The sequence below is a fragment of the Erythrolamprus reginae genome, chromosome 1 (genome assembly GCF_031021105.1).
Source record: "Erythrolamprus reginae isolate rEryReg1 chromosome 1, rEryReg1.hap1, whole genome shotgun sequence".
Lineage (NCBI taxonomy): Eukaryota > Metazoa > Chordata > Lepidosauria > Squamata > Dipsadidae > Erythrolamprus > Erythrolamprus reginae.
The window spans coordinates 156,816,981-156,843,623 of record NC_091950.1 but is presented as its reverse complement, the minus strand read 5'-3'; the positions used below and the strand labels follow the sequence as shown (position 1 = coordinate 156,843,623).

At 40.2% G+C, this 26,643-nt stretch overlaps 1 protein-coding gene across 2 annotated transcripts in view; it reads left to right on the top strand.

Annotated features, from left to right (window-relative positions):
* The window catches only part of TFCP2L1 (transcription factor CP2 like 1), a 56,094-nt gene that overhangs the window by 5,564 nt on the left and 23,887 nt on the right, over positions 1–26,643 (top strand). For both annotated transcript variants that reach the window (XM_070730049.1, XM_070730040.1), the window contains exon 2: positions 7,329–7,480. In XM_070730049.1, the coding sequence (XP_070586150.1) occupies positions 7,329–7,480 (152 nt within the window). The remainder of the gene's footprint in view (positions 1–7,328; positions 7,481–26,643) is intronic.

Here is a 26,643-nt window from a genome sequence, read left to right as displayed (position 1 = left end):
GGAATCATCTGAGACACCTCTGCTGGACTGGACTGACATTTTTCAATCTTACGTTCCAGCTAATATAATAAAATTATGCTACAGGACACTCAAGCTAATCATGTTTAGCCAGCATGTTGCACGGAGCTAGGCCACTTGATGTTTATGATTTAGTATATTGTGCAAATTCAGACATTTTTGTGTGAAGGACAGAATTATTTCAGTCTAATGCTCAGTGGCTCTTTTTAATGATGTTTACTTGCATTATTTCTGACCAAGTTAGAGTTCCTCGAAAAAACACAATCTAGTTTCATTTAATTTGGAGTTTAAATTTACAGCAATCTCATGCTTCCTTGGGTTACATAAAATCCTAGTACAGAATAAGTTCCTTTAGATAACTTCACAACCCTGCTTTGTTGCTTGCATAAGCCACAGTGACAGAGTTTATGCAACATTGAATCAAACCAGCCTACCTAATGGCTTTCCAGGATGTTTGAAGCTGAATCCAGCCCCACATGCTTATTTTCCCCTCTTTTTTTCTGGATTTTTTCCCCTCCACTCCAATGACATATGCAATATAATATACCATCAATCTTAAAATACAATACAATACAATAATAAAATTTTTAAATTTCCACATGCTTATTTCTGATTGTGCTTTTAACTGTATACAAAATTACATTCTTAATCCATAACACTCACATTCGGGGGGAGGGGGGGATAGAGAAGAAAAAATTCTTAAGTTTTTCCAATGCTGACTCTAAAAAGAAACCAGAAGAAGGTGTTCACAAGTCAAGGTTTACCTTCTGTGCTAGTTATAGAAGCAGTGAATCTGAAGAGTAAGCGTAAGAGTAAGAGTAAGAGTAAGCGTTCTTCATTTGGTTACCAATACTAGGGCATATTTTGTTTTTTCAAATAAATTTTATGTAGCCCAGATTTTCTGGCCTTATGCTAATGCTCTCTAGTCCTTGTTCAAATCAGTAGCAGACTAAAATTAAATGCAGCATTATGACATTTATTTCTTGTATTTCTACCACCTAAATAATATTGCCAGAAATATAATTATAATTTTCCTTCCTTGGGTATTAACTATTCTGATCAAGAAGACAGCATAATTTTAAATGGATTCTTGAATGTGAAACTGAACATACAAGTTTAAATGAGGGAGATTTATTATCCCATTGTTCATCTACTTCCTTAACTTCACTGGATGTTTTAAAATTAGCAGTTTCCCACTGGAATTGAACTAAGCATGTTCTCATGAGAATCAGGTAAAATAGATGGAGGCATGGGAGTTGGAGTATGAGGGAGATAACAGGAGCCTGTGGAGACCCATATCTAGATTTAGGTTGCTGGGCAGAAATGAAGTGTAAGAATTAGCCTGTGGGATGATTCTGGTAAGGGTTAGGTATTGTATTCTTTTATCCTTTCTTGTCTTCTTTTTTTTCATCTGGTTTTGTAATACTGCGAACAACAAGTCTTCTGGGAGGGAGAACTCTTGTGATTTCACCTTGTGCAATTCTGGTACCAGCCCAGCCCTTGGGGTGGGTTAAGCCTATAAATCTAAATCTTTTTTAAAAAAACCAATGGATATAGTTTACTGTAAGGGACTTTTTCATAAAAGAAATGCAAATATGCTATATAAAATGGCTGGGGGTGAGGGAAAAGAGAAGTCACATCATCTGGAAAGTTTTCCAGCCCTGGAACAGCAATCTCAATTTAGCTCTGAAGTACATGGGTGCCATAGGTGGCACACGGAGCCATACTTGCTGGCACCCAAGCCATTGCCCTAGCTCAGCTCCAATGTGCATGTGTGTGCTAGCCAGCTGATCTTTGGCTTGCAGAGGCTCTGGGAGTTTATTTTGGTTTTCAGAGAGCCTCTGGGTGAAAGGGGAGGGCGTTTTTACCCTCCCCTGGCTCCAGGGAAGCCTTTGGAGCAAAATACGAAGCCTACTGGGCCCACCAGAAGTTGGGAAATAGGCTGTTTCCATCCTCCAGAGGGCCTCTAGGGGCAGGGGAAGCAGTTTTTGCCCTCCCCAGGCCTTGAATTATGAGTGTGGGCACTCGGGCATGCGTGATAGTGTGCATGGATGCTCTTTTGGCATCCGAGGAAAAAAAGGTTCACCATCACTGGTATATAACAATGGTGTTTCAGTGTTGAGCCTAATTAAAGGCACGGTGATGATTTTTTCAGGCCACATAGCAGCAGATACTACTTTCATTAAAAAAATTTTTTTTTGAGAGTTCAAAAATTAACCCTTGTTTATGTTTTCAAAGGCGAGAAAATGGTTTTGGGCAACATGGAATTCCAAAATGTGACATTTTTCCAATTTAAGCATATTTCCTTCTTCAATCTGTTTTGAACCAAGTGTGGATTTTCTTGTAGTAGTGTCTAGACAAGTAGTCCTCGACTTATAATTGTGATTGTGTCCAATTAAGGTTAAGCAAGACAGTTGTTAAGTGAGTTGTGCCCCATTTTATGAGCTCTTTTGCCACAGTTGAGAATCACATGACCATGGGAATACTGCAATGGTCGTAAGTGTGAAAACTGATTGGTGAATATTTATTTAGCCACTACTTCACTCTGGGAGTGTTTTTTTTTTTTTTTTGCATTAAGCAAAAGAAGGAGATTGTGTGCCCGTAACAACCAGTGTTCCCTCTAATTTTTTGGGGTGGGTGGGCGGAAAAGTATAGTGTCTGAGCGGCAGTCCCTTCGGGACTGGGTGGCACAGAAATAATAAATAAACAAACAAACAAACAAAAAACCCACCTTGTTTTGCCTCAGAGAATTTCAAAATAAAATACAGTGATACCTCATCTTACAAATGCCTCATCATACAAACTTTTCGAGATACAAACCCGGGGTTTAAGATTTTTTTGCCTCTTCTTACAAACTATTTTCACCTTACAAACCCACCGCTGCCGCTGGGATGACACGCCTCCGGACTTCCGTTGCCAGCGAAGCACTTGTTTTTGCGATGCTGGGATTCCCCTGCAGCATTGCAAAAGCACAGAAGTCCAGAGATGGGGTTTCCTATGGAGGGGAACCTCAGGGGAATCCCAGCAGCGCAAAAACGGGCACATTGGCTGGCAAAAGGGGTGAATTTTGGGCTTGCACGCATTAATTGCTTTTCCATTGATTGCTATGGGAAACATTGTTTTGTCTTACAAACTTTTCACCTTAAGAACCTTGTCCCGGAACCAATTAAGTTTGTAAGACAAGGTATCACTGTACTGTACTGTGTGTCTATAACAGTGAGCTCATAATAGGGCAACTCTATCAATATCAAAATGCCACTTAAATAGTTGAGCTAGTTTCAAACTAGATTTTGATTTTCTTTCTCTCTTCCTTACTCCCATTCTTTTTCTTTTTCTTTTTCCTTCCTCTCTTTTTTCTATCTGTTTCTCTCTCTTCCTCTCTTCCTCTCTCTCTCCTTCCCTCTCACTCTTTCCCTCTCGGCTTCTGGGCAGGTTTGGAAAACTCTGAGTTGATGATGATTTTTAAGTGAGCGATTGCTCACTGCTCAGCTTAGAGGGAACTATGGTAACAACCACTCTTTTTACAAGTTTATTAATATACAGTCCTTTTTACATTTCCAGTTATCATTATGGTAGCTCTCTATGTTGAGATGGTTTAAAGACTTTATATAGTAGATCTGAAGATGAAAAGAACACAATGTATTTTACTGGTTTAGATTCTTGATAACTTAAATTCTTTATTGCATTGAAAATGTATTATTTTGCTGTCTTTGAAACAATTATTTCAGCAAACTATAAAATAAAGAAATAATATTGTCAAGAAATTATCAGTTACCAGCAAAGCTGTCTACATTTCCATATTTAACTTTGAAGTTCATATACCTTTTAACTTTAGTTCCCCATAAAATGAAATCACAGTCTCTTTCAGTTAAGAAGTTTTATCATGTTTATTATCAAAACAGATGTGATTAATGCGTTTAGCTAATTTTTTAAAATCTTCTTGCTGGTGAAAAAGATTTATTAATCTGTGTAGCCACAAGAGAACATCTTCTTGTCCTAACTTTCAGTTTATGTTATTGATAATTGTTGATGTGACAGCTTCTAGAAAATGTAGGGTTTTCCCCCCACATTTACACAATTATTATTAGTTGACCTAATGTTGCATCTCTTGAATAAGCCCAACAAGTTAAACGAATTTGATTCATTAGATAATAAATATTATCGATTTAGAAAAAAGCATAATTTATTCTTTGTTCATTTATTACATAGACTACAATGATTTATAGCGCAGCATAATTAATTTTAATACTATGAAATATTAGTTTCCTGAAACCTCATGGTTTCCAAGTGGATTTCCATTATGTACATTCAGCCTTTTTAACTTTTGGCATTTATGTTCCTAATCTTATGACTAGTTAAACAGTTTTAGAATGTGGCCCAGCTTGTTTGGAAACACTAAACATGAACTTATCTATAATCAAGAAGAGTGGTCTTTAAAAGCCACATGACTGGAAATGTGGAGATTTACCATAATCCCAATTTACCCCACCTGGAGACACACCTGGTATACCTTACTTTATCTCAGAAAAGCTAAGTCTGGGCAAATATGATTTGCATTTGGATGGCAGACACTGGGAAATACTGTAGCTAAACACAGAGTGAAAAAAACTTCTTAGAAAAAAGCAGTGGCAACTGTTTCCATACTAGTATTGAAAAAAAAATACATGAATAGGAAGTCACCAGAAGTTGAACAAGACTAGTTCTAACTTTTCTGGAGTGTGAATGGATAACAGATTTATCTTGCAGTTACCAAACTATAAAATAGATCAGTGATGGTGAATCTTTTTTGGTTCGCTTGCCACAAGGATGTGTATGTGATGTCAAGGCAGGATTAGACAGATTCATGGATGCCAAGTGTATCGGTGATTATTGAAACGGATGTCCATGTGCCACCTCTATATTGGTTAAGGCAGGCAGGATTCCCTTGAGCACTATTTGTTGGGGGTCAAGGGAAAGGGAGGGTTTTGCCTTCTCAAAGATCCCCATGGACAATTGGTGGGCCACTGTGTGACACAGAATGCTGGACTCGATGGGCTTTGGCCTGATTCAGCATGGCTCTTCTTATGTTCTTATGTGTGCTAACATGCGTGTATGTGCCCATACCCCTTTCCCCCCCACGCACATGTGAACCCCATCCCCCGCACTGCCCTCCGTGTATGCGCACAGGCCTTTCTGGAGCCCGGTAGGCACTGGTGGGTTCATCCGGTGTGGTTTGGAGAGCCGTACCAGTATGAATCCACTGATTTTTGGTGACTTTCCCCCCACCCTGGAGTGTCCATGTCAGAAGAATTCCTCCGCCCCCCTGTTTTAATGCTGACCTTAAAACTTTATCCAAAGCACAGCTGAGGGTTTCTTCCACACAGAGACACTGGAAAAAAATTGCCAAAAATCAGTGGGTTCATACCAATATGGCTCTACTCCCCCACCACTGCAGTTAGGTTAAAAAAAATGCCCAAACGGGCAAACCAGATGTGTGTTTTTTCAAACTTCTGGTTTGTCTGTTGGGGGATTTTTTTTGCTTCTGGAACTTCAGGGAAGTTTCCCTGAAGCATCCGGAGGATGAAATGGCCTTTCCAAAGGCCAAAAATCAGCTGGCTAGCACATCTATGTTTCTATTATGCGCCTTGGAGCTGAAACATAGAAAAGTCATGTGTCCTCCCATATGGCTCCATGTGCCACTTGTGGCATGCATGCTATAGGTCCGCCATCACTGTAATAGGTCATGAATATAGGTATTACCAGGTACCATTAACTTGAGTATGAAATTCATGCCTGGATCTACTAAACGTGCATACATGTTTAATAGATACATGTCTTTGTACCTAGTTTGCTTTTTTAATAACGGGTGTGTGTGACTGAATCACTTTTGATCCTGGGAATAGTTTCTACAATAGTAATTTCTGGGCGGATAGACTCTTGGTGGGAGAGGTGCAGTATGAGGAGGTTGCAGTGCTGAAGTATTGGAGTTTATGGAGTGTCTTGCCTTATCAAGAACAATAGCATAGATTGAAGTATATTTGGGGAAAAGTCTACTCTTTACCATTATGTGTGCACGCAGTGCAGAGTCACGGGCTTGTGGAGGAGATGCAGGCACGACGAGCAGCCCAGCCAACAAGCCGCCAACTGGATATTGCTGGACCTCCGCATTGGTTGATTTTGAGCAGCGTGGAAGCTGAGCTTTCTTCTTTGTGGCTTCCGAGTTTTTCCCTGGCATCACCGAGTAGAATCTGCTGGGGAAAAAACTTGGAAGCTGCGAAGAAGGAAGCATAGCTTCCACGCTGCTCAAAATCAACCAATGCAGAGGTCCAGCAATGTCCAGTTGGCAGCTTGTTTTTAAAAAATTGGGACTTTTAAAAAATGCCCCGGGACGTGGGAAAAATTGCTCAAAAGCGGGACTGTCCCGTGAAAACCGGGACATCTGGTCACCTTACTTTAAAGTAAAGTCTGGCTAGAATCCTTTAATTCTCTTCTTCCTCGTATGTATTTCACATTTCCTTTCATATTGTTACCTCCCCTTTTATCTATGGAAATTCATAGTTATCCATGTCATGGTTGTCCCAAAAGTGCTTTTTTCAAAAGGCAACTGTACTGTTCTGTCTGGGTCACTCCGGAAGCTATGACCAACCCAAAAAGATAAGCCAGACACACCGGTAAAATTCAAATACAGTTTTATAATGTTCAAGAGAAACGAAGCTAACAGAAAATGTCCTTACAAAGCAGGAAAACACTGGAACATAAATAGAGGATCCTTGCTGCCAAGACGAGGCTGTAGATAACAGACATACACCTCCCACGGGTCTTCAAAACTGCTGGGCCACGAGCCAGGAACAGAAACACCGAGAAAACAATGCAGCTTACATCAACTCCAAACTGATAACACTCCACATGGCTTCAAGAGCTTGCCTGCCTTATAAACCCTTCCCTGCTAATGAGGACCACACCCAAGCCCTGGTGTTCCTTATTCAATGCTGATAATATTTCCTCAATTGATCCTTCCTTTGATCTAAACGTCTCTGTCGCATGTCAATGACAGCTTGGGCTTTGTCACCTAATGACTCCAAAGACTCCAAGCTACTGGCTGGGGAGAGCCCCTCCCCGGGGCTCCCATGCTGTTCTTCCTCGTCACATTCCTGACTGGACTCTCCCCTGTCCGACTGCTCAGCCCCCTCCTCTTCGCTGTCAGCCTCCTCTGGGCATGGAGCCAGCAAAGATGCAGCTGGTCTTTGATCTGCCTCAGGCTGAACCACAACACTGTACTTTGATTTTTTTGGCAACCCACTGCTAACTAACATTTCATTTCATGTTTTCAGTGATGTGCTCGCATTGCCATTCTTTAAACAAGAAGAACCTCAACTTTCCCCTGAGAATGATGCAAAACTCCCTCCGTTTCAATATGTGCTCTGTGCAGCCACATCTCCTGCCATCAAGCTTCATGAAGAGACTCTGACTTATCTCAACCAAGGTAGGACCAAAACAAAATTGAATGGATTCTGATTGTTTGAATTGATCTTTGGTGGCTTGAAGACTAAACATAGCAGACTCTAATTTGGTCTGAAGAGCATGTCTGGGGGAACCAATGTAATTTAAGGTATTGTGTCTGAAATGTGCCACGGTGGAGTAGAATTATGCATATTTAGGAAGTTTATATTTTCACTGCTTCTGTGTTACAGGTATATTTGACTAATGAAAAATATTGTGCTTGCCAATTGCAAAATTGTACTCATTTAACTTTAATTCTTCTATTAAGGTAGAAAACCAGCACTTTACTGAATGGTGAGAGATGGTAGATTTTGCTTTGTTTCTGCTTAAGAACAGAAGGTTACCAAATCTAGGAATTAAAGTGCAATAGAAAAATGCAAAACGTATACAATATAGTATGGAGTTTCTGATACAAAATACTAGACAGTATATACCAGTCTTTCCCAGCTAGTTCCCTCTAGATCCCTTGTTCCCACGGGGGGGGGGGGGGGTGATTTTTAAGGGAGGGGGGCAATAAGTTATTGGCTTTTAAAGCTTCCTCCACATGAGTAGGAGTTACTTTTTGAATAGTAAGAATTATATGTCATGTGGGTGGCATCAGGATTTTAGAGATGCTTAGGTGGGGCATGGCCAAAAAAAGGTTGGGAACTACTGCTCTAGATGTTTAAAATTTATATCTTTAGAATTCCCATCCAGCACAGCCACCATTTCTGAGTACATTCTGATGAATCCTGAGAATCATCAGCTAACACATCTGGAAGGCATATGTGCCAGGTGTGTGCATTGTATGAGTTGGGGAATTTATGAATCTGGGCTTCTGAGATAAAAGATGCAGCACATTAATGAATATTGAGGCTTGAATACTGATTGATTTGTGAAAAAAGTACCATAGTTTTTGCACTGTAAGATGCACTTCCCTCCAAAAAAGTGGGTGGAAATCTCCGTGCATTTTATGGAGCAAATATTTCCTATCGCCACTGCCTATTGCTGCCACCACTTCTCACCACCACTGCTTATCCTTGCTGTCGCTCGCCACTGCTGTCTATCGGTGGTTGGATTGGCCTCCCAGAATACCACCAATCAGCTGTTCTAGACAGCAGGGATTGCTGCCACGTATTGCTGCTGCTGCCTGTTGCCGCCGCTGCTGTTCGCTGGTGATAGGTGCTGATGATAGGTGATGGTGATCCCTGCTGCCTGGAACAGCTGATTGATGATATTCCAGAAGACCAATCCGACCAACAATAGGCAGAAGTGGTGAGTGGTGGCGCATGCGGTGGTGATAGATGGTGGTGACGAATAACAGTGATAGCCAGGAGCACTGGCAAAGGCTCCAACATTCCCTAAAGGCAGCAAACACAGAGGAGGTAGCAAGAGAGCCATTTGTAGTCAGCCAGCCTGCTGATTGATGGGGCTACAAGAGGCTGGGATCCAGCTGTTTATTTACTTATTTTATTTTATTTATTAGATTTGTATGCCGCCCCTCTCCAAAGACTCGGAGCGGCTCACAACAGTAAAACAGTAAAATCTAATTGATTAAAACAATTTAAAAACCTTTAATATAAAAAGCAATCATACATCTCATATAAACCATGCATAAAACAAAAACAGCCCAGGGGAATCAATTTCCCCATGCCTGATGACAGAGGTGGGTTTTATGGAGTTTACGAAAGGCAAGGAGGGTGGGGGCAATCCTAATCTCCGGGGGGGAGTTGATTCCAGAGGGTCAGGGCCGCCACAGAGAAGGCTCTTCCCCTGGGTCCCACCAGACGACATTGTTTAGTCAACGGGACCCGGAGAAGACCAACTCTATGGGACCTAACCGGTCGCTGGGATTCATGTGGCAGAAGGCGGTCCCAGAGATATTCTGGTCTGATGTCTTGGGCTTTATAGGTCATAACCAACACTTTTAATTGTAAGCGACCGGAAACTGCGGAGTGTTGGTGTAACATGGGCATACCTAGGGAAGCCCATGATTGCTCTCGCAGTTGCATTTTGCACCATCTGAAGTTTCTGAACACTCTTCAGAGGTAGCCCCATGTAGAGAGCATTACAGTAGTCGAACCTCGAGGTGATGAGGGCATGAGTGACTGTGAGCAGTCCAGGTAGGGCCGCAACTGGTGCACCAGGCGAACCTGGGCAAACGCCCCCCTCACCACAGCTGAAAGATGATTCTCTAATGTGAGCTGTGGATCGAGGAGAATGCCCAAGTTGCAGACCCTCTCTGAGGGGGTCATTAATTGCCCCCAGGGTAATGGACGGACAGATGGAATTGTCCTTGGGAGGCAAGACTCACAGCCAATCCGTCTTATCAGGGTTGAGTTTGAGTCTGTTGACACCCATCCAGACCCTAACAGCCTCCAGGCACCGGCACATCACTTCCACTGCTTCGTTGACTGGACATGGGGTGGAGATGTACAGCTGGGTATCATCAGCGTACTGATGATACCTCACCCCATACCCCTGGATGATCTCACCCAGTGGTTTCATGTAGATATTAAATAGTAGGGGGGAGAGGACCAACCCCTGAGGCACCCCACAAGGGAGAAACCTAGAGGTCGACCTCTGACCCCCCACAGTTAACCAGCGTTGGGTGCAACGGAGTGACCAAACCATGTCCTGGGGCTGGGAGGCAGAGGCTGATTTTTTGTTTACTTGTTTTCCTCGCCAAAAGCAAGTGCATCTTATAATCTGGAGCATTTTATAGTGCAAAAAATATGTGTTTGTACTGCCCACAGTTGTTAGGTTGAACTTGCATGCTATTGATAGTTTCTTGCATAAACTGTCAGTTGTGCTTTAAACTATTTTTGGAGTTTTCTTATTCCTTAATAAATGTGGAGATATTTCTCACATATTTATGTATGTGTATCTGCATTATATATTTACCAGAAGCCACGCTTCACAAAATTGAAAGTTGACAAAATTTAAAATAAGAAGCCTGGAAAAGCACCAGGCCCAGACAAGATAACTCCTTCTTGCTTAAAAGTCTGTGCTGACCGATTGGCCCCCATCTTCACCCAAACCTTCAACAAATCACTAGAGTTGTGCTATGTTCCTTCCTGCTTCAAACACTCGACTACCATCCCAGTGCCGAAGAAGCCCTCCATCAAGGAACTGAATGACTACAGACCAGTTGCTCTAACATCTGTAGTTATGAAAACCTTTGAAAGGCTAGTGATTTTCCACTTGAAAACCATCACAGATCCATTGTTAGACCCCCTGCAATTTGCATACCAAGCAAATAGATCGACAGATGATGCTGTTAATATGGCTCTACACTACATCCTTCAACATCTTGAATCTCCAATGACCTACGCTAGGGCCCTCTTTGTAGTTCAGCATTCAATGCCATTGTACCGGGCATTCTCTTAACCAAACTCAATGAGCTAGTGGTACCTGAACACACTTGTAAGTGGATCACAAGCTTCCTAACAGACAGGAAGCAGCAGGTGAAGCTAGGAAAAATCACATCAGATCCATGTACAATTAGCACAGGTGCCCCCCAAGACTGTGTACTTTCACCACTTCTCTTCTCTCTATACACTAATGACTGCATCTCAAACGATCCATCTGTTAAACTACTGAAGTTTACAGATGATACAACAGTGATCGGTCTCATTCGAGACAATGATGAATCCGCATACAGATGGGAAGTTGAACAACTATCCTTGTGGTGTGACCAGAACAATCTAGAACTGAACACACTTAAAACCATAGAAATGGTGGTAGAATTTAGGAGAAACCCTTCCACGTCTCACAATACTAGACAACACAGTATCAACAGTAGAGACCTTCAAATTTCTAGGTTTTATCATATCTCAAGACCTAAAATGGTCACCTAACATCAAAAACCTCAACAAAAAAGCACAACAAAGAATGTTCTTTCTGCGCCAGCTCAGGAAGTTCAAACTGCCCAAGGAGCTACTGATACAGTTCTACAGAGGAATCATCGAGTCTGTCATCTGCACCTCTATAACTGTCTGGTTTGGTGCTGCAACCCAACAGGACCGACACAGACTTCAGAGAATAATCAGAACTGCAGAAAAAACAATTGCTGCCAACCTGCCTTCCATTGAGGACCTGCACGAGTCAAAAAGAGGGCGGGAAAAATATTTACTGACCCCTCACATCCTGGACACAAACTGTTTCAACTCCTACCCTCAAAACGTCGCTACAGAGCACTGCACATCAAAACAACTAGACACAAGAACAGTTTTTTCCTGAATGCCATCACTCTACTAAACAAATAATCCCCTCAACACTGTCAGACTTTCTACTAAATCTGCACTTCTATTCTACTAGTTTTTGTCATCATTCCTATGATCCTTTTCCTCCCACTTAGGACTGTATGACTGTAACTTGTTGCTTGTATCCTAAGATTTTTATTAATATTGATTGTTTCTTCATTGCTTATTTGACCTCTATGACAATCATTAAGTACCACATGATTCTTGACAAATGTATCTTTTTCTTTTATGTACACTGAGAGCATATGCACCAAGACAAATTCCTTGTGTGTCCAATCACACTTGGCCAATAAAAATTCTATTCTATTCTATAAGATGCCATATTGTTTGGAGTATTAGATGCATCTTTTTACTTTCCCAAAGAGGAAGAAAACTTGGGTGCATCTTATACACTGATGGCACCATCCATCCACCCCAGCCATCCACCCCCACTCTTTGGTCTCTGCCTGCCAGCAATTTAGCTCCTCGCAGCAAACAGCAGCAGAGCCTGCTTAACACAAGCTACTGATTATCAGCCTCCCGACACTCAGCTGATTGATTGACCTTGCCGGCAAGCCATGTGCTAAAATTGCTGGAGGGATCAGACCGTGCTGAAACTGGCTGTTTGTTTTTTCCTGCAAGGAGATAAGATAATTACTATAAATGTCTATAGAATGTTCAAATTATTAGACTTATTTTTAAAAGACTGCTTTATTATTAACTTAACAAAATCAAGAAGCTTTTTAAAATAAATGCTTGATCTGAAGAGGCCCAGTGCTATTGTATCTTCTTTTAAATAGCAGAAAATACTTCCAGAAAGCCACATCAATTTAAAAAATCTGTAAATGTATAATCTGAAATGTAACCGTGTCCTGTTTTAGTATTAAGATAAGTCAGCTGAGTTATACCCTCGCTTAGTTATGTTTGGAGTAAATCTATTTATATCATTGAGAGGGATTAGTGTGATTACATTTAAGAAAACTTTCTGGGATTAATACACTGCCATAATATACATTTCTCCAATTCTATGCTATTTCTATGGGTCAGGCACACATACACAGAAATATATAGCAAACAATGTATATCATCTGTGTTGTTTGCTGTTTGCTTATTTGGCAAATTGCTGGGAGGCAGAGGCAGTTTTTCCTTGTTTTCCTCCCCCAAAACTAAGGTACATCTTATTCTCCGAAAAATACGGTACTCCATTTTGAAACGAGCCACAATGGTGCACTGGTTAGAATGCAGTATTGCAGGTTGATGCTACCCACTGCCAGGAATTTGATCTTGACTGGCTGAAGGTTGATTCAGCCTCCCATCCCTCCAAGGTCAGGAAAATAAGGACCCAGATTGTTGTGCTGACTTTGTAAACTGTATGCTGACTTTGTAAACTACTTGGAGAGGGCTGTAAAGCACTATGAAGTGGCATATAAGTCTAAGTGCTATTGCTATTTCTAATATCAATACCAACAATTTTCTCTGTAGTAAACACAAAAATATATTTCCCTCTTCCTTCTATTATAAATAACAATTTTTTTAAAAAAATGCATTAATTCACATTTATATTGCCTGAAATTACAAAATTTCCTGTGAAAAGAAACAGTTTTATTAATTAATGGAATGAAAATATTATTTTCAGTTCTCTTTTATTAATATTGATGACAATGCTTCCATAAGCTTGTTTTGGGGCAAAAATTATTTGTAAATAAAAATATTCTGTTTTCAAGATGTTCTATCATTGCTTTTAAAATATTGTTATTATATTTGCTCTTTGATCTTGTTGATATCAATTCGGTATCCAACTTCAACTTGATATTGAAATACATTCATTTTGTATTCCTGAAAATAAATTAATTAATCTTAGTAGTAATATCCAAACAGAACATCAGTGATTCAAGACACTTAGAGTTTAATGCACCTCATGGCTTTTCAAAATTAAGTTGGTTGGATTCAGTAGACTTTACATCCAGTTAAGGGCTATAACCTTTCAAAGAGTGTTTTTATCCTAGCTCTCTCTAGCAATCCACAAATGTCAAAATCAGCTCTGTACTCTTTTTTATCTAATACTGGGGACAATAACTCAGATTGGTCACCTATGAGTCAATTCTATAATCACAATTTAGTATGGATGAAATATATTCTATTTAACAGGAATCAGTTATTTAACAACAGCAGTTGAAATTGTTTTCATAAATATATAAGTAGATTTATAGATTCCAAACCCTCCCATTTTTACTACATATTTACAAAGCTCTTGTATAACGAAAAATGACAGCCACAAAGGCAGGTTCCTTAGTAACTAACACTATCATAAAAATTTAACAATAACAATAATAGTAGTGCTAGAATAATACTTTGTATAAGGATAAGTAGCCATTATGATTTAAAAAAACACCTTAATTTATGTTTTACGGGATTAAGGCCAATGCAGTCCTTCGTTCTGCTTCCTCATTTCCCTCTATTACTACTGGAAATTAACCCCAGAGTAAAAAGTCCATCTCATAACTTGTTAACTATAATCATTAACTATTAATAACTATTAATAACTCTAATAATAAACTATCATACAAAGTATTATCCTGTTATTATAAAAACTGCTAAATTCGACATTATATTCATCTGCGAAACATGGCTAAATGCATCCCTCCCAGACATCATTATCACAGTAAGGGACTATCATGCTTACCGATCTTATCACGAAACCTGTAGAGGAGGTGGAGTTGCAATCTTCTATAAGAAATTACTGAACCCAAACAAGGTGCAAGTTAAACACGAATTTGATCTTCCAGAAACTATCGTCTGTGAACTGGGGCGTGCATAAGTGCACCTTTGTGCCAACCGTTCCTGTCCAAATGTCTTTTTATCTTTTCTGTCTCTACTTTATACTTATATTATGTTAAACATACTACAATACAATACTATATTTGTATGACAAATAAAATAAATAAATAAATAAACTGACCTTAAATACCACACGTTGCTTCCTACTATACGATTATAACTTCACACATTTGAACAAACTAACCTCACTACTAAGGTGGGCAGCCTCCCTCCCACATCCTCTTATTTTTCTTAGTGACCTAAACCTACCACATATAAACTGGACCCTAAACAAATGTACAACTGAACCCATACATTCAATCCTTTACAACGCTATTACCAGTCTTGGGCTAGATCAACTAGTTACTGACAATACTAGACACAACAATTGTCTTGATCTCATCTTCTCCTCCACTAGACTAGACTTTCAATCCTAGGTCTAGACTAACTATGACGCCTAAAACACGATCTAAGTATTGCCCACAAAATCATATGTTGCAATGTCTTGCCTGTCAATGACTACTTCAGCTTCAACCGCAACAACACAAGAGCACGCAACAAATTCAAACTTAATATTAATCGCTCCAAGCTTGACTGTAAAAAATATGACTTTAGCAATCGAGTTGTCGAAGCGTGGAACTCATTACCGGACTCAGTAGTGTCAACCCCTAACCCCCAACATTTCTCCCTTAGACTATCCATGATTGACCTCTCCAGGTTCCTAAGAGGTCAGTAAGGGGCGTATATAAGTGCACTAGCCTGCCTTTCGTTCCCTGTCCAATTGTCTCTCCTTATCTCATATATCTTTTCTTCCTTTCATATATCTTCTCGTCTACTTTTATACCTTTTCTCTCTATATAATACTTCATGTCTATCCTCTTCAATATGTATTGTGTATTGGACAAAATAATAAATAAATAAATAAATAGATAGATAGATAGATAGATAAATAAGTTTACATTCAATTTATGACTAATAAATACAAAAACCCTTTTTCCAACAGTAATCATAGCATGATTGACTTTTGTCTCAATATATGTCATTACAGAAACCACCTTAATGATGGGATAACCAATTACAACTTTAAAAAAGCCAACTATGATAGTATAAACGCCAACCTCTCATCTCTTCATTGGCATATACTATTCTCTGGCTGTAATACTGCCAAAGACTACTACAATATATATTTGCTTGAAATCCAAACCGTCATTAAATTAAATAATCACCAAAACCAAGGAAAATAAATTACCGGTACCCCTAAAAATAAGGAAGCTCCAATTAAAAAAAATCTCTTTGATGAAAAAATAAAACAGGCTACATTGCAAACTTTAAAAGCTGCTACAAAAATTTGTGTCACCAAATGTACCAATTATCACATCAATCAAGCAGTAAACCTATGTACAAAGTCCACACGTGCCTCCTACAACTTTGTAAACAACCAACTGAAAGATTCAAGATCCATCCCACTCCTTTTAGAGGACCAAATATAATGATGAAACAGTTAAAGCCAACCTCTGAAACACATTCTTCAGTTCAGTCGCTGTAAACAGAAATAGCTCATGCCCAATATTTCCTAGTCGTACCACAACCAACTTCAACAATCTAACACAAATCGATTTTATAGAAGATAATGTTAGAAAGGCATTATGCAACCTAAAACCATCCCTATCTATTGGAGCCGTAATAAGAAAAGACATAGCCTTGCTCTCTTCCATCACCTAGGAATTATTTTCCTACTAGAAAGAACCTACATCTGCAATTGTTGTTGACTTGCAGGGCAGGAATCCTTTAGAAAACTGGATCCTTTACCTTCCATGAAAATAATCATGGCAAATAAAAAGCTAAATTAATATATAGATCAGTGGCAAAACTACTGCTACTGCAGTTCTTTCTCTGTCTTTCCTTTCTGTATCAGACCAATTTAACTGAGCCTCTGGACAGCAGTTTGTCATTGTAACGTCTATATCATTCAGAGGTGGGATTCATCAGGTTCTGACCAGTTCTGGAGAATTGGTAGTGAAACTTTTGAGTAGTTCGGAGAACCAGTAAATACTTATCTCTGACTGGCCTCACCCCCATCTATTCTCTGCCTCCCGAGTCCCAGCTGATTGGCAGGAAATGGGGATTTTGCAATAACCTTTCCCTGGAGTGGGGAGGGAATGGAGAAAGTACCCTCCTCCTGGAATGGGGTGGCACAAACCAGCAGCAACGGGTTTTAGAAACCACTACTGAGGCAGATGTTATAATTATAAATCCTTATAGAAGGAAGGCTTTGCCATATTGTATTAGATATGTGAACCAACCCATGTGCTCTTTAAAGCTGAAGATCTTTTCATTCGGTTCAAAGGATCATTTGTTCTTAGGAACAGTTATTTCTTTGACATGGTTAATTAATAGAGCATAATTTAGACATTTTTTAAAAGAAACAGACTGTCACAACACAGTCTGTTTCTTTTCAAAGAAATTTCAGGAAAATTATTATCCTTAAATAATATAACATTTCATACAAAATTAGGGGAATTCCATAGATAAAAAGAGAGATATTTATAAGGAGAAGTTTTCTTAAACCATTTAAGCTTTTACCAATGTTCATGCAGAGGCTATCGTTACAATCACTTATGTTCTGACTGTAAAGTAATCAATCTATTTCTAAACGGTAAAAAGGTTTATGCAATCTGTATTTATTACTTCCATTTTGCACTGAATGTGAAGGATGAAATAAGAGTGAGATTGTCAGAAAAACTAAAAATATTTTAATTTCCCTCTAATGATATTCTTACTATGTATTACTCGAAGACGTTCAATGAAAAAGAACCTTAAAAAATTGGTAGTTCATAGTTTGTTAGTCATCTGGGCATCAGTAACACAATATATATGTGATTAATTTTTTATGATAAAGGTTTTATTCTGTTTTTAATATTGTATTTGCATATTGTGTATTATGTTGTGAGCCACCCCGAGTCTTCGGAGAGGGGCAGCATACAAATCTAATAAATTATTATTAATTATTATTATTAAATTATATTTTGATTGCAGTTGAACAAGATTTCGATTGGATTATGTTTCATGCTGGCGTGTGTTTTGTTTTTTGACATGGGTGGAATGTAGGGGCTAATCTTTTGTGATCCGAGATATATGCATTTTTTCTTATTTTTATATCGGAATCTAGATTATTATTAATTTGGCCTTATTAAATAGATATGGCTTAGGTATACCAATTCAGTCTCCTGGAACTGGTTTTTCTTCACTTTGCTTCTGTAAAGATGAACAGTTCTGTTAATTCCTGATATTTGTAGATTTTTGAAAAATTTCTCTTCTATAGGCTATATAAGGAGAACCTGTGGGAATCAAATGAAAGATTTACTTCAAAAAAACAACACAACCCCCCCTTCCCCATGCACAACTAAAATTTTGAGAAGGAAAAGTGAAATTCATATTTTTTTAAAGGTATGGGAAATATATTTAGAAAAAGATCTTTAAAAAGGAAGATGTTTTTATTTTTATATAGTAGATTCATGCATACATAAAATGACTTAACAGATGAGTTCAAGTACAAAAAGCTTAAGTGTTTTTTTCTCTATGTTATGATTATAGCCTTTACTGACACTACTTAAGAATTAAAAGTAAAATGAACCATAATTTGATTAAAATTATGTGTAAACTAAATCTATAAATTAACACCTGCTAGGATCTAAGAATGTTGGATTGGAAGACCACGATGATATATGTCACATGATCTGCAGAATCAAATCACAAATTTATAGATGACACTAAGCTGGTAGAAATAACCATTACTCCAGATACAAAATGATCTCAACAAATTCATTGTCTAGTTTAATGAAAAGAAGGACATTATAGTAGTGTTCCAATATCTAAGGGGCTACCACAAAGAAGAGGAAGGTGTTAATCTAGTCTCCAGAGCACTTGAAGGCAGGAAAAGAAGCAACAGGTGGAAACTAATCAAGTTGAGAATTAACCTGAAAATAAGGAGAAATTTCCTGAGAGTTAGAACAATTAACCAGTGGGGTGGCTTTACTTCAGAAGTTCTGAGTATTCCCTCAAAGGATGTTTTTAAAAAGAGATTGGACAACCATTTGCCTGAAATGGTAGAAGATCTCATACTTGAGAAGACCACTGGACTAGAAGACCTCTAAGGTCTCTTCCAATTCTGTTATTCTGTTATTTTGCTTATGCTATCATTACACAACTGCTGATAGAAATTCTGATTGCAAAAAATAAATTAGAATAAAAAATTAATTAATCTACCGTATATACTCGAGTATAAGCCGACCCGAGTATAAGCCGAGGCACCATTTTTTGGCACAAAAACTGGGAAAACTTATTGACCCGAGTATAAGCCGAGGTTAGAAAATGCAGTGGTTACTGGTAACTTATAAAAATGGAAACCAATAAAATTACATTAAATGAGACATCGGTAGATTAAATGTTTTAGAATATTTATTTTAAAGAGGGTAAACAATATTTATTTCAAAGTGGGTAAATAAAAGCAATCTGATATTTACAATAAATTAAATAAAATTAAATAAATTAAAAAGTAAAAAAAGTAGTTCAATCAGCAACCAAGCTAAAACCTATGAGTCAAAATCCCTCAAAACAGTATTTTAGAGACTTAATTTTTCTCTCTATAATCCAATGATAAAGTAGAGAGAAGAACAAAACAATATTTTTTCAAATTCAAATTGCACAATAATTTCACAAAATTCTTTTTCCCATCTAAGAATAAAAGATTTTCAGAGACATAAAAATTGCATAACATTCTACCAAACTACCCCAAGCCATGCAGCCAAGTTAATTACTGAGTAAATTTATGTACAGGATTGCATATTAAATCAACTCTTTATTCTGAGTTAAGCCTTACAGATTTCAATAGGACTTACTTACAGGCAACTGCACAGATGGACTGCAGTTTTAAGCATATCTATCAGCAAGTTCCCAAAAAACTGAGACTTATTCTGAGGTAAATCCACACAGAAATAACAATAGATTTAAATCCAAGAGGTAAATATTAATATTATTTAACACTAAAACTTAATGCTAAGTGAGTACAGAAATGCTAAACATCTTAAGTATTCATGAATCTCTGGAGTAGAAGAAAGCAGCATAATGTATCTTATTTTTACAATCTACTGGCAGGCTAAAATTAGTACGATTGTATATTACTTGTACCATAACAAATCTACAGAATGAATCCAACAAAGCCCTTAAAAAGTACTCAATTCCTTTTTCTTTTTCTTCTACCCTTCTTCCTTCTCTCTCTCTCTCTCTCTCTCTCTCTCTCTCTGTCTCGCTCTCTGTGTCTCTTGAGAGAGAGGGGGGAGGGAGGGGGGAACTTTATCAAAGTTCTATAGAAAGGAGACTTTGAAAAAAAGCAGAGAGAGAACTTACCTCAAAATCTAATCAGGGAATTAGTGCAGTAATTGTACAAGCTGGAAACTTTGCTGGACCTGGGGAAGGGAAGGCAACTGCAAGACAGGAGCTCCAAGAGGGAAGTAAAAGGGGGCTCCGAGTGACGCAGCAAAGTTGCCAGCCAACTTCTCTGACCTTGTAATCCTTGTGGCCGAGGTTTTGCAGGCGCTGTTTGCCTGAGGGGGGCCGGATTTCCACGCCGCCGGCCGGGGGCTCCTTCGGGGTTGCCTCCGCCGGAGAGTGCTGTTGCTGGGGCTCCTGGTGGTCCCGAGATGGGGCGCGGCGGGCTCCGCGCTGCCCCACGCTGAGCGCCGCGAAGTCCAACGTCTTGCTCTCGAAGGCGCCCTCCACGTTGCAGAACATCCCGCCATACTTCTGGCGGGGCACTTGGTCGGCGGTGCCCGGGCGCGCCAGGTAGACGGGCAGATCTTCCTCCCCCGCCGCCGCGGGATCCGGCCGCTCCCAGCCTCTCCGCCCGCTGTGAGAAGACATGGCCGGGAGTCACTGGGGTAAGTCAAGCCGGCGACTCCGTCTGCGAGGCAGAGAAAAAAGGGCAGACGGGCGGGAGACTTCCCGGGCGCCGCTGGCTTGGCTCAGGCGCGGAGTGACTGATGACTGAGAGAGAGAGAAAAGGAGCGCTCTCTCTCCCTCCCTCCCAGCAGGCGCTCCTTTTCTCTCTCTCTCAGTCATCATTCACTCCGCGCCTGAGCCGAGCCAGCGGTGCCCGGGAAGTCTCCCGCCCGTCTGCCCTTTTTTCTCTGCCTTGCAGACGGAGTCGCCGGCTTGACTTACCCCAGTGACTCCCGGCCATGTCTTCTCACAGCGGGCGGAGAGGCCGGGAGCGGCCGGATCCCATGGCGGCGGGGGAGGAAGATCTGCCCGTCTACCTGGCGCGCCCGGGCACCGCCGACCAAGTGCCCCGCCAGAAGTATGGCGGGATGTTCTGCAACGTGGAGGGCGCCTTCGAGAGCAAGACGTTGGACTTCGCGGCGCTCAGCGTGGGGCAGCGCGGAGCCCGCCGCGCCCCATCTCGGGACCACCAGGAGCCCCAGCAACAGCACTCTCCGGCGGAGGCAACCCCGAAGGAGCCCCCGGCCGGCGGCGTGGAAATCCGGCCCCCCTCAGGCAAACAGCACCTGCAAAACCTCGGCCACGAGGATTACAAGGTCAGAGAAGGGGCGGAGGAGGGGAGTCTCCCCCCGGCGAGGGATGGAGGAGGAGGAGGATGGGTGGCTTTGCGAGCATGGCTGAAGGGGTGTGTGTTAAAAGACGCCGCCTTACTCCAGATGCACGGGTGTGGAGGGGGATGCTCGGACCGTTTGCCGGAGAGTCAATCCCGCCCTCCCCGGGGGTGATGTGCACTAGATGGGAGCGCGGAGAGAGACTGGCGTGCTCCGCCCCAAAAAGCATCTTTCCGTCCTCCTGAACACTACAGAGTTTGGATATTGGGTGGGGGTGGGTGGGGTGGAGAGAAGATGTGGCCCCGCACTTCTATCCCCGCACTTCTATCCGAAGGTGTGGCGGCTGGCGAAGTGGGGGTGGGTGGAGGTTGTGTGCTTTAGTGGCGGTTACAAGCAGGGCGCTCTATTTCCCGAGGTTTTTAATTCTTTCCTCTTGACGCATGAAAAAAACCCCAGTCACTTAATTATACGCGCGGGGCGTTTACTCTGAGGCGGGCGGCATTTTTTTAAAAATAAAAGTTCGAGGAATCTTGTGGTTTACAGGGGTTGAGTTTTCTCCTGGCAGTTTCCCCGATTCGCCCCTCGCGTGTGTTTTGCAGCTGCCGGGCTCCCGCGGTGCGCCCTCTTGTGGTCACCCGGCGCCCTCTTGTGGTGACCCGAGTATAAGCCGAGGTCGGGTTTTTCAGCCCATTTTTGGGGCTGAAAAACTCGGCTTATACTCGAGTATATATGGTAAGTTTAAATTAGGAACCCTAATACCAAATTCAAAAGTAATAAACTCAAATACTATCTATATACATTAATATACCATAGCACCATTATACCATTGAAACAAGAAGGATATATGAATGACAAAATGACATGAAGAATTGGAAATGTATTTATGTAACCGATGTATAACAAAGCAATAAAAGGAAGATTTTCCTTTATGGATCAGACTTAAGCTGCACACCAAATTCACTACTCTTAGAGTAGTTCAAATGTAAATAACGATATAAAAAATGCAATAGATAAAGCAGAGTGCTTTATTTTCTCTCTCTTATTCTCTTTCACACCTATCTCTCTTTTTACTCACCTTTTTTCTTTTTTCTATTGAAATCTTTGTGTATGTATTGTTGTATTATATGTAATGTACTTGTGTGATTTTATTGTAAATATTTAATAAACTTTTTTCAAAAAAGAAAAGAAAAGAAAAGAAATTCTGATTGAAGAACATAAGCTACAACTGAAGCATAATATGCCTGTTAGAATGCAGGATTATGCCAGTGCAGAATGCAGGATTATGCTAATACAATACAGATTGCTTCCAAAATTGTCATCCAGTCTGAAGACAGATCAAGGGACATGACATTCAACAGACCTGGAGACGACTAGGATGGGAAATTGGTCTGTTCATGGAAGCATCTAGAATTTCAACTGGAAACGGAATGGGGTGATTAACCAATTGTTAGCTTTCAATCATCACAACAAATATTCTGATTAGTTTCCTATTATGAAATAACCAAAGATTCACAAAATTGTTATCAAAGTTAACTAATCAGGCCCTTTAAGCATTTAATGCATTTGGGATGTAAGAATTTAAAAATATTCTCTGGCTCGAAGGCTTTAGCCCTGTTCATCTGTTACAAATTTGAAATAACCCACATCCCCTCACTTACAATTCTCCACTGCAATTTGTGCTTTCGGATATTTTGAACGCGGGGAGATTCCTCAAGTAGAGTTGCATTATAAGACTTACACTAAAATCAACATGCATACATTTCTACATCAGTTGTTTTTTGTCTTGTTGGCATGCAAATCAACCTACAAACCACTCCAGGAGAAAGATGCCATTGGAGCAATCTTGGCATATGTATGTTAATTGTCAAGAGCAGTCCTACAGAAAGAGCACTCCTAATTCCATAAGACACAAACAAGTGTTGCTGTAGCATACAAGAAAGCATAAAAGCAATCTGACACCCACTGATAATTTATTGACTATTGAAGCCATACCATAACATTTGGTTTACACTTTGCATTAAGACTTGATGCAATTTGTTTAGCTAATCTGGTCATTCCTTATTTTAAATCAAAATTGGTTACTTGCTTGTTGATTGCAATTGTAGCCCAATGTGATGTTGATAGAGATATACATGATTTGTGTTTTTTTCTGGCATTTTGAGGCCTGTCTAAGCCTCCAAATAGTCTACTTACTGTAAGATCAAAGTGGTTAAAAAAGTCAACAAACAAATCATGAGTGGAAAAATATAACTTTTCCCCTTTTTTTGCCTTGTTTTTGGTTGGTTCAGCATATTATAATTCAGACAAATCCATGTCTCAGTGCTTTTATTTCTAATTCATATTATTTTAAAGGCGTTGGGCGGGGGGGAAGGGGCAAAAATAATAAATATACCTTTCTGCCTTTCCACATCTCATTAGCAAAACAGGCATTAACTTTCCTTCAAGCCTTGGAAATTAGAAGAAGGGAAGATTAGACGCTCATTCATTAAACCATTTTCTCCAATCTCAAAATTCCAATTTTTTGAGAGCACTTAAAGTTCTGTCATACTTGGCTATGAATTTGACAAATTAGAAAGAAAAAAAAATCTCAAGGGTTTTTTTTTTAGTTGCTGTCAGTATATATCACCTTCAATGTTTTATTTTAATTTTATATTGATAGTAACCAGCTTTTTTAGCCTAAGTACCCAAATGTACTTGTATTTTATTTATGAGATTTTTACTTGCAGGCAAAAATGGTGTTACTTGATGCAGAGAGCTCATAAAAGTTCTTTTGAAGACAGGTGGAATTTCTGCATATAATACAATTCAGGAACATTGTGAACGTAGATGATTTTACTACTACAGTGATCCCTCGAGTATCGCGAGGGTTACGTTCCAAGACCCCTCGCGATACTCGATTTTTCGCGATATAGTGGTGCGGAAGTAAAAACACCATCTGCGCATGCGCACCCTTTTTCCATGGCCGCACATGCGCAGATGGTGGAGTTTGCGTGGGCGGCGGGGAAGACCCAGGGAAGGTTTTTTCGGCCGCCCAGCAGCTGATCTGCTCGGCCCAGCAGCGAGGAGCCGAAGATCGGGGTTTCCCCGCCGCCCACGCAAAGGGGAAACCCGATCTTCGGCTCCTTGCTGCTGCCGCGCTGCCGAGCAGATCAGCTGCTGGGCGGCCGAAGAAACCTTCCCTGGGTCTTACCCGCCGCCCATGCAAAGGGGAAACCCCGATCTTCGGCTCCTCGCTGCTGCCCGCCCGCCGCTTGCCCGCCCGCCGCCCGCCGCTCGAGAGCAAGAGGGGGAGAGATAGAGAAAGAGAGAGAAGGAAAGAAAGAGATGAGAGAGGGAGGAAGAGAGTGTGAGAGAGGAAGAAGCAAGATAGAGAAAGAGAGAGAGAAAGAAACATGAGAAAGGAAGAGAGTGACATCATCGGGTGGGAAAAACCGCGGTATAGCAAAAAAACCGTGGAGTATTTTTTAATTAATATTTTTTGAAAAATCGCGATATAGCGTTTCGCGAAGAGCGAGATCGCGAAAATCGAGGGATCACTGTACTACTACTATTATTATTATTATTGTTGTTGTTGTTGTTGTTATTATTATTATTATTATTACTATTATTATTATTATTATGATGGAACCACACCGAATATACTGTATATGTATTATTGCCTGCTTAGTAGAACCCTATAAACAAACCTCTTTGGCTATAATATGTCTTAAACTGTTTGCTGTCAGGGCTTTCTCAGCTGACAATATAAAACATTGCAAGAATATATTTCCCAGGGTACAAAGGCACAGATAAAGCCGATTTATTGTGGCAAGCCTTTGACCCATTACAAAAGACATCTAGTCATTGCAGTGCGTCCAATGTGAGTTCTATTTATACTACAGTCAATATTCAGTTCCTTGTGCCTTTTTCCTATCCATTCTACATAAAACAATTCTCTTGTGAACCCGTAATACAATCTCCATTTGTACTTTGTTTTGGAAATGGCCTAATAACAGTCGGTTTTACTTTTGATTAGCTGAACTTGTGGGAAACCATAGTAAGAAAAGATTTGTTCAGTGACTGCCTCATTTAATGATGATTTATTTATTGTTTGTTTGTTTAAAACATTAAAACATTTTTATAGCCGCCTGTCTTCCACCAAAATACGGATGGCTCCCAATCCAGAATTCAGGCTATATAAAAAAAATAATTATAGGTAGTCTTCGACTTACAACAGTTTGTTTAATGATCGTTCAAAGTTACAACTGCACTGAAAAAAGTGACTCATGACCATTTTTCATGCTTACAACTGTTGCACGCAAGGGGCCACGCAATCAAAATTCAGGTACTTGGCAATTTTATTTATGATGGTTGCAATGGCCCAGGGAGCCACTTGAGCACTTTTTGTGACCATCTGACAAGGAAAGTCAGTGAGGAAGGCAGGTTTTCTTAACAACCATGTTCCTAAATCCACAACTTCAGTGGTTCACTTAACAACTGTAGCAAGAAAGGTCATAAAATGGGGTAAAATTCACTTAATGTATGACTCACTTAGCCACCTACATTTTGGGCTCAATTATGGTCATACTTTGAGAACTACCTGTATAAAAGCCATACTACAACCATACACATTTGAAACAACCATAACAAAGAAGAACTGGTGCAGTCTGCTCATCATATCCCAGTTCCATAGGATCAAGCCACATCTTCAGTGACCATTAGTGATGGGCAAACCGAACCCACACAATTCGTGTCCGTACCGAATTTTGCGGTGTTTGGTATGCCGAACATGAACCCGACATTTTTTGAAACTTCAGGCAAAGTTCAGGGTTGCATTTGGCGTTCGGATGTCACCGGCAGGTTGCTAAGGATGCCAAGGTGATCACTTCCTGGATTCCATGGAATCCAGGAAGTGATCACCTTGGCGTCCTTAGCAACCTGCCAGTATACGTGATGTCAAAGCTCCGCCCCCGGAATCTCTTGGTGGGATTCCCCGTTTGGGTTCGGGTTCGGTTCGGGTTCGGCCGAATTTTGCATAAAGTTCGGCTGAACTTGCCAAACCCGAACACTGTTGGGTTCGCCCATCACTAGTGACCATGGCTAAAGTGTTCTGGAGAAGATCTCTTGTTATTCTTGATAATCTTAATAAAGTGTATGGAGTTATTCTAAACACAGCTTTATATATTCTTTTTCTTTTCTTTTGTTCTATATTTGTTTCCTTTATTTCCAGAAGAATTATAGTAATGATTATACCTTTTTTTGCTTTTTTCAGTGATTTATTTATTTATTTGTTTGTTTGTTTGTTTGTTCAATTTTTTATGCCGCTCTTCTCCTTAGACTCAAGGCAGCTCACAACATGTTAACAATAACACCTTTTAACAGAGCTAGCATATTGCCCCCACAATCTGGCTCCTCATTTTATCCACCTTGGAAGGATGGAAGGCTGAGTCAATCTTGAGCTGGTGATGAGATTTGAACTGCTGACCTGCAGATCTAGCAGTCAGTTTTAGTGGCCGGCA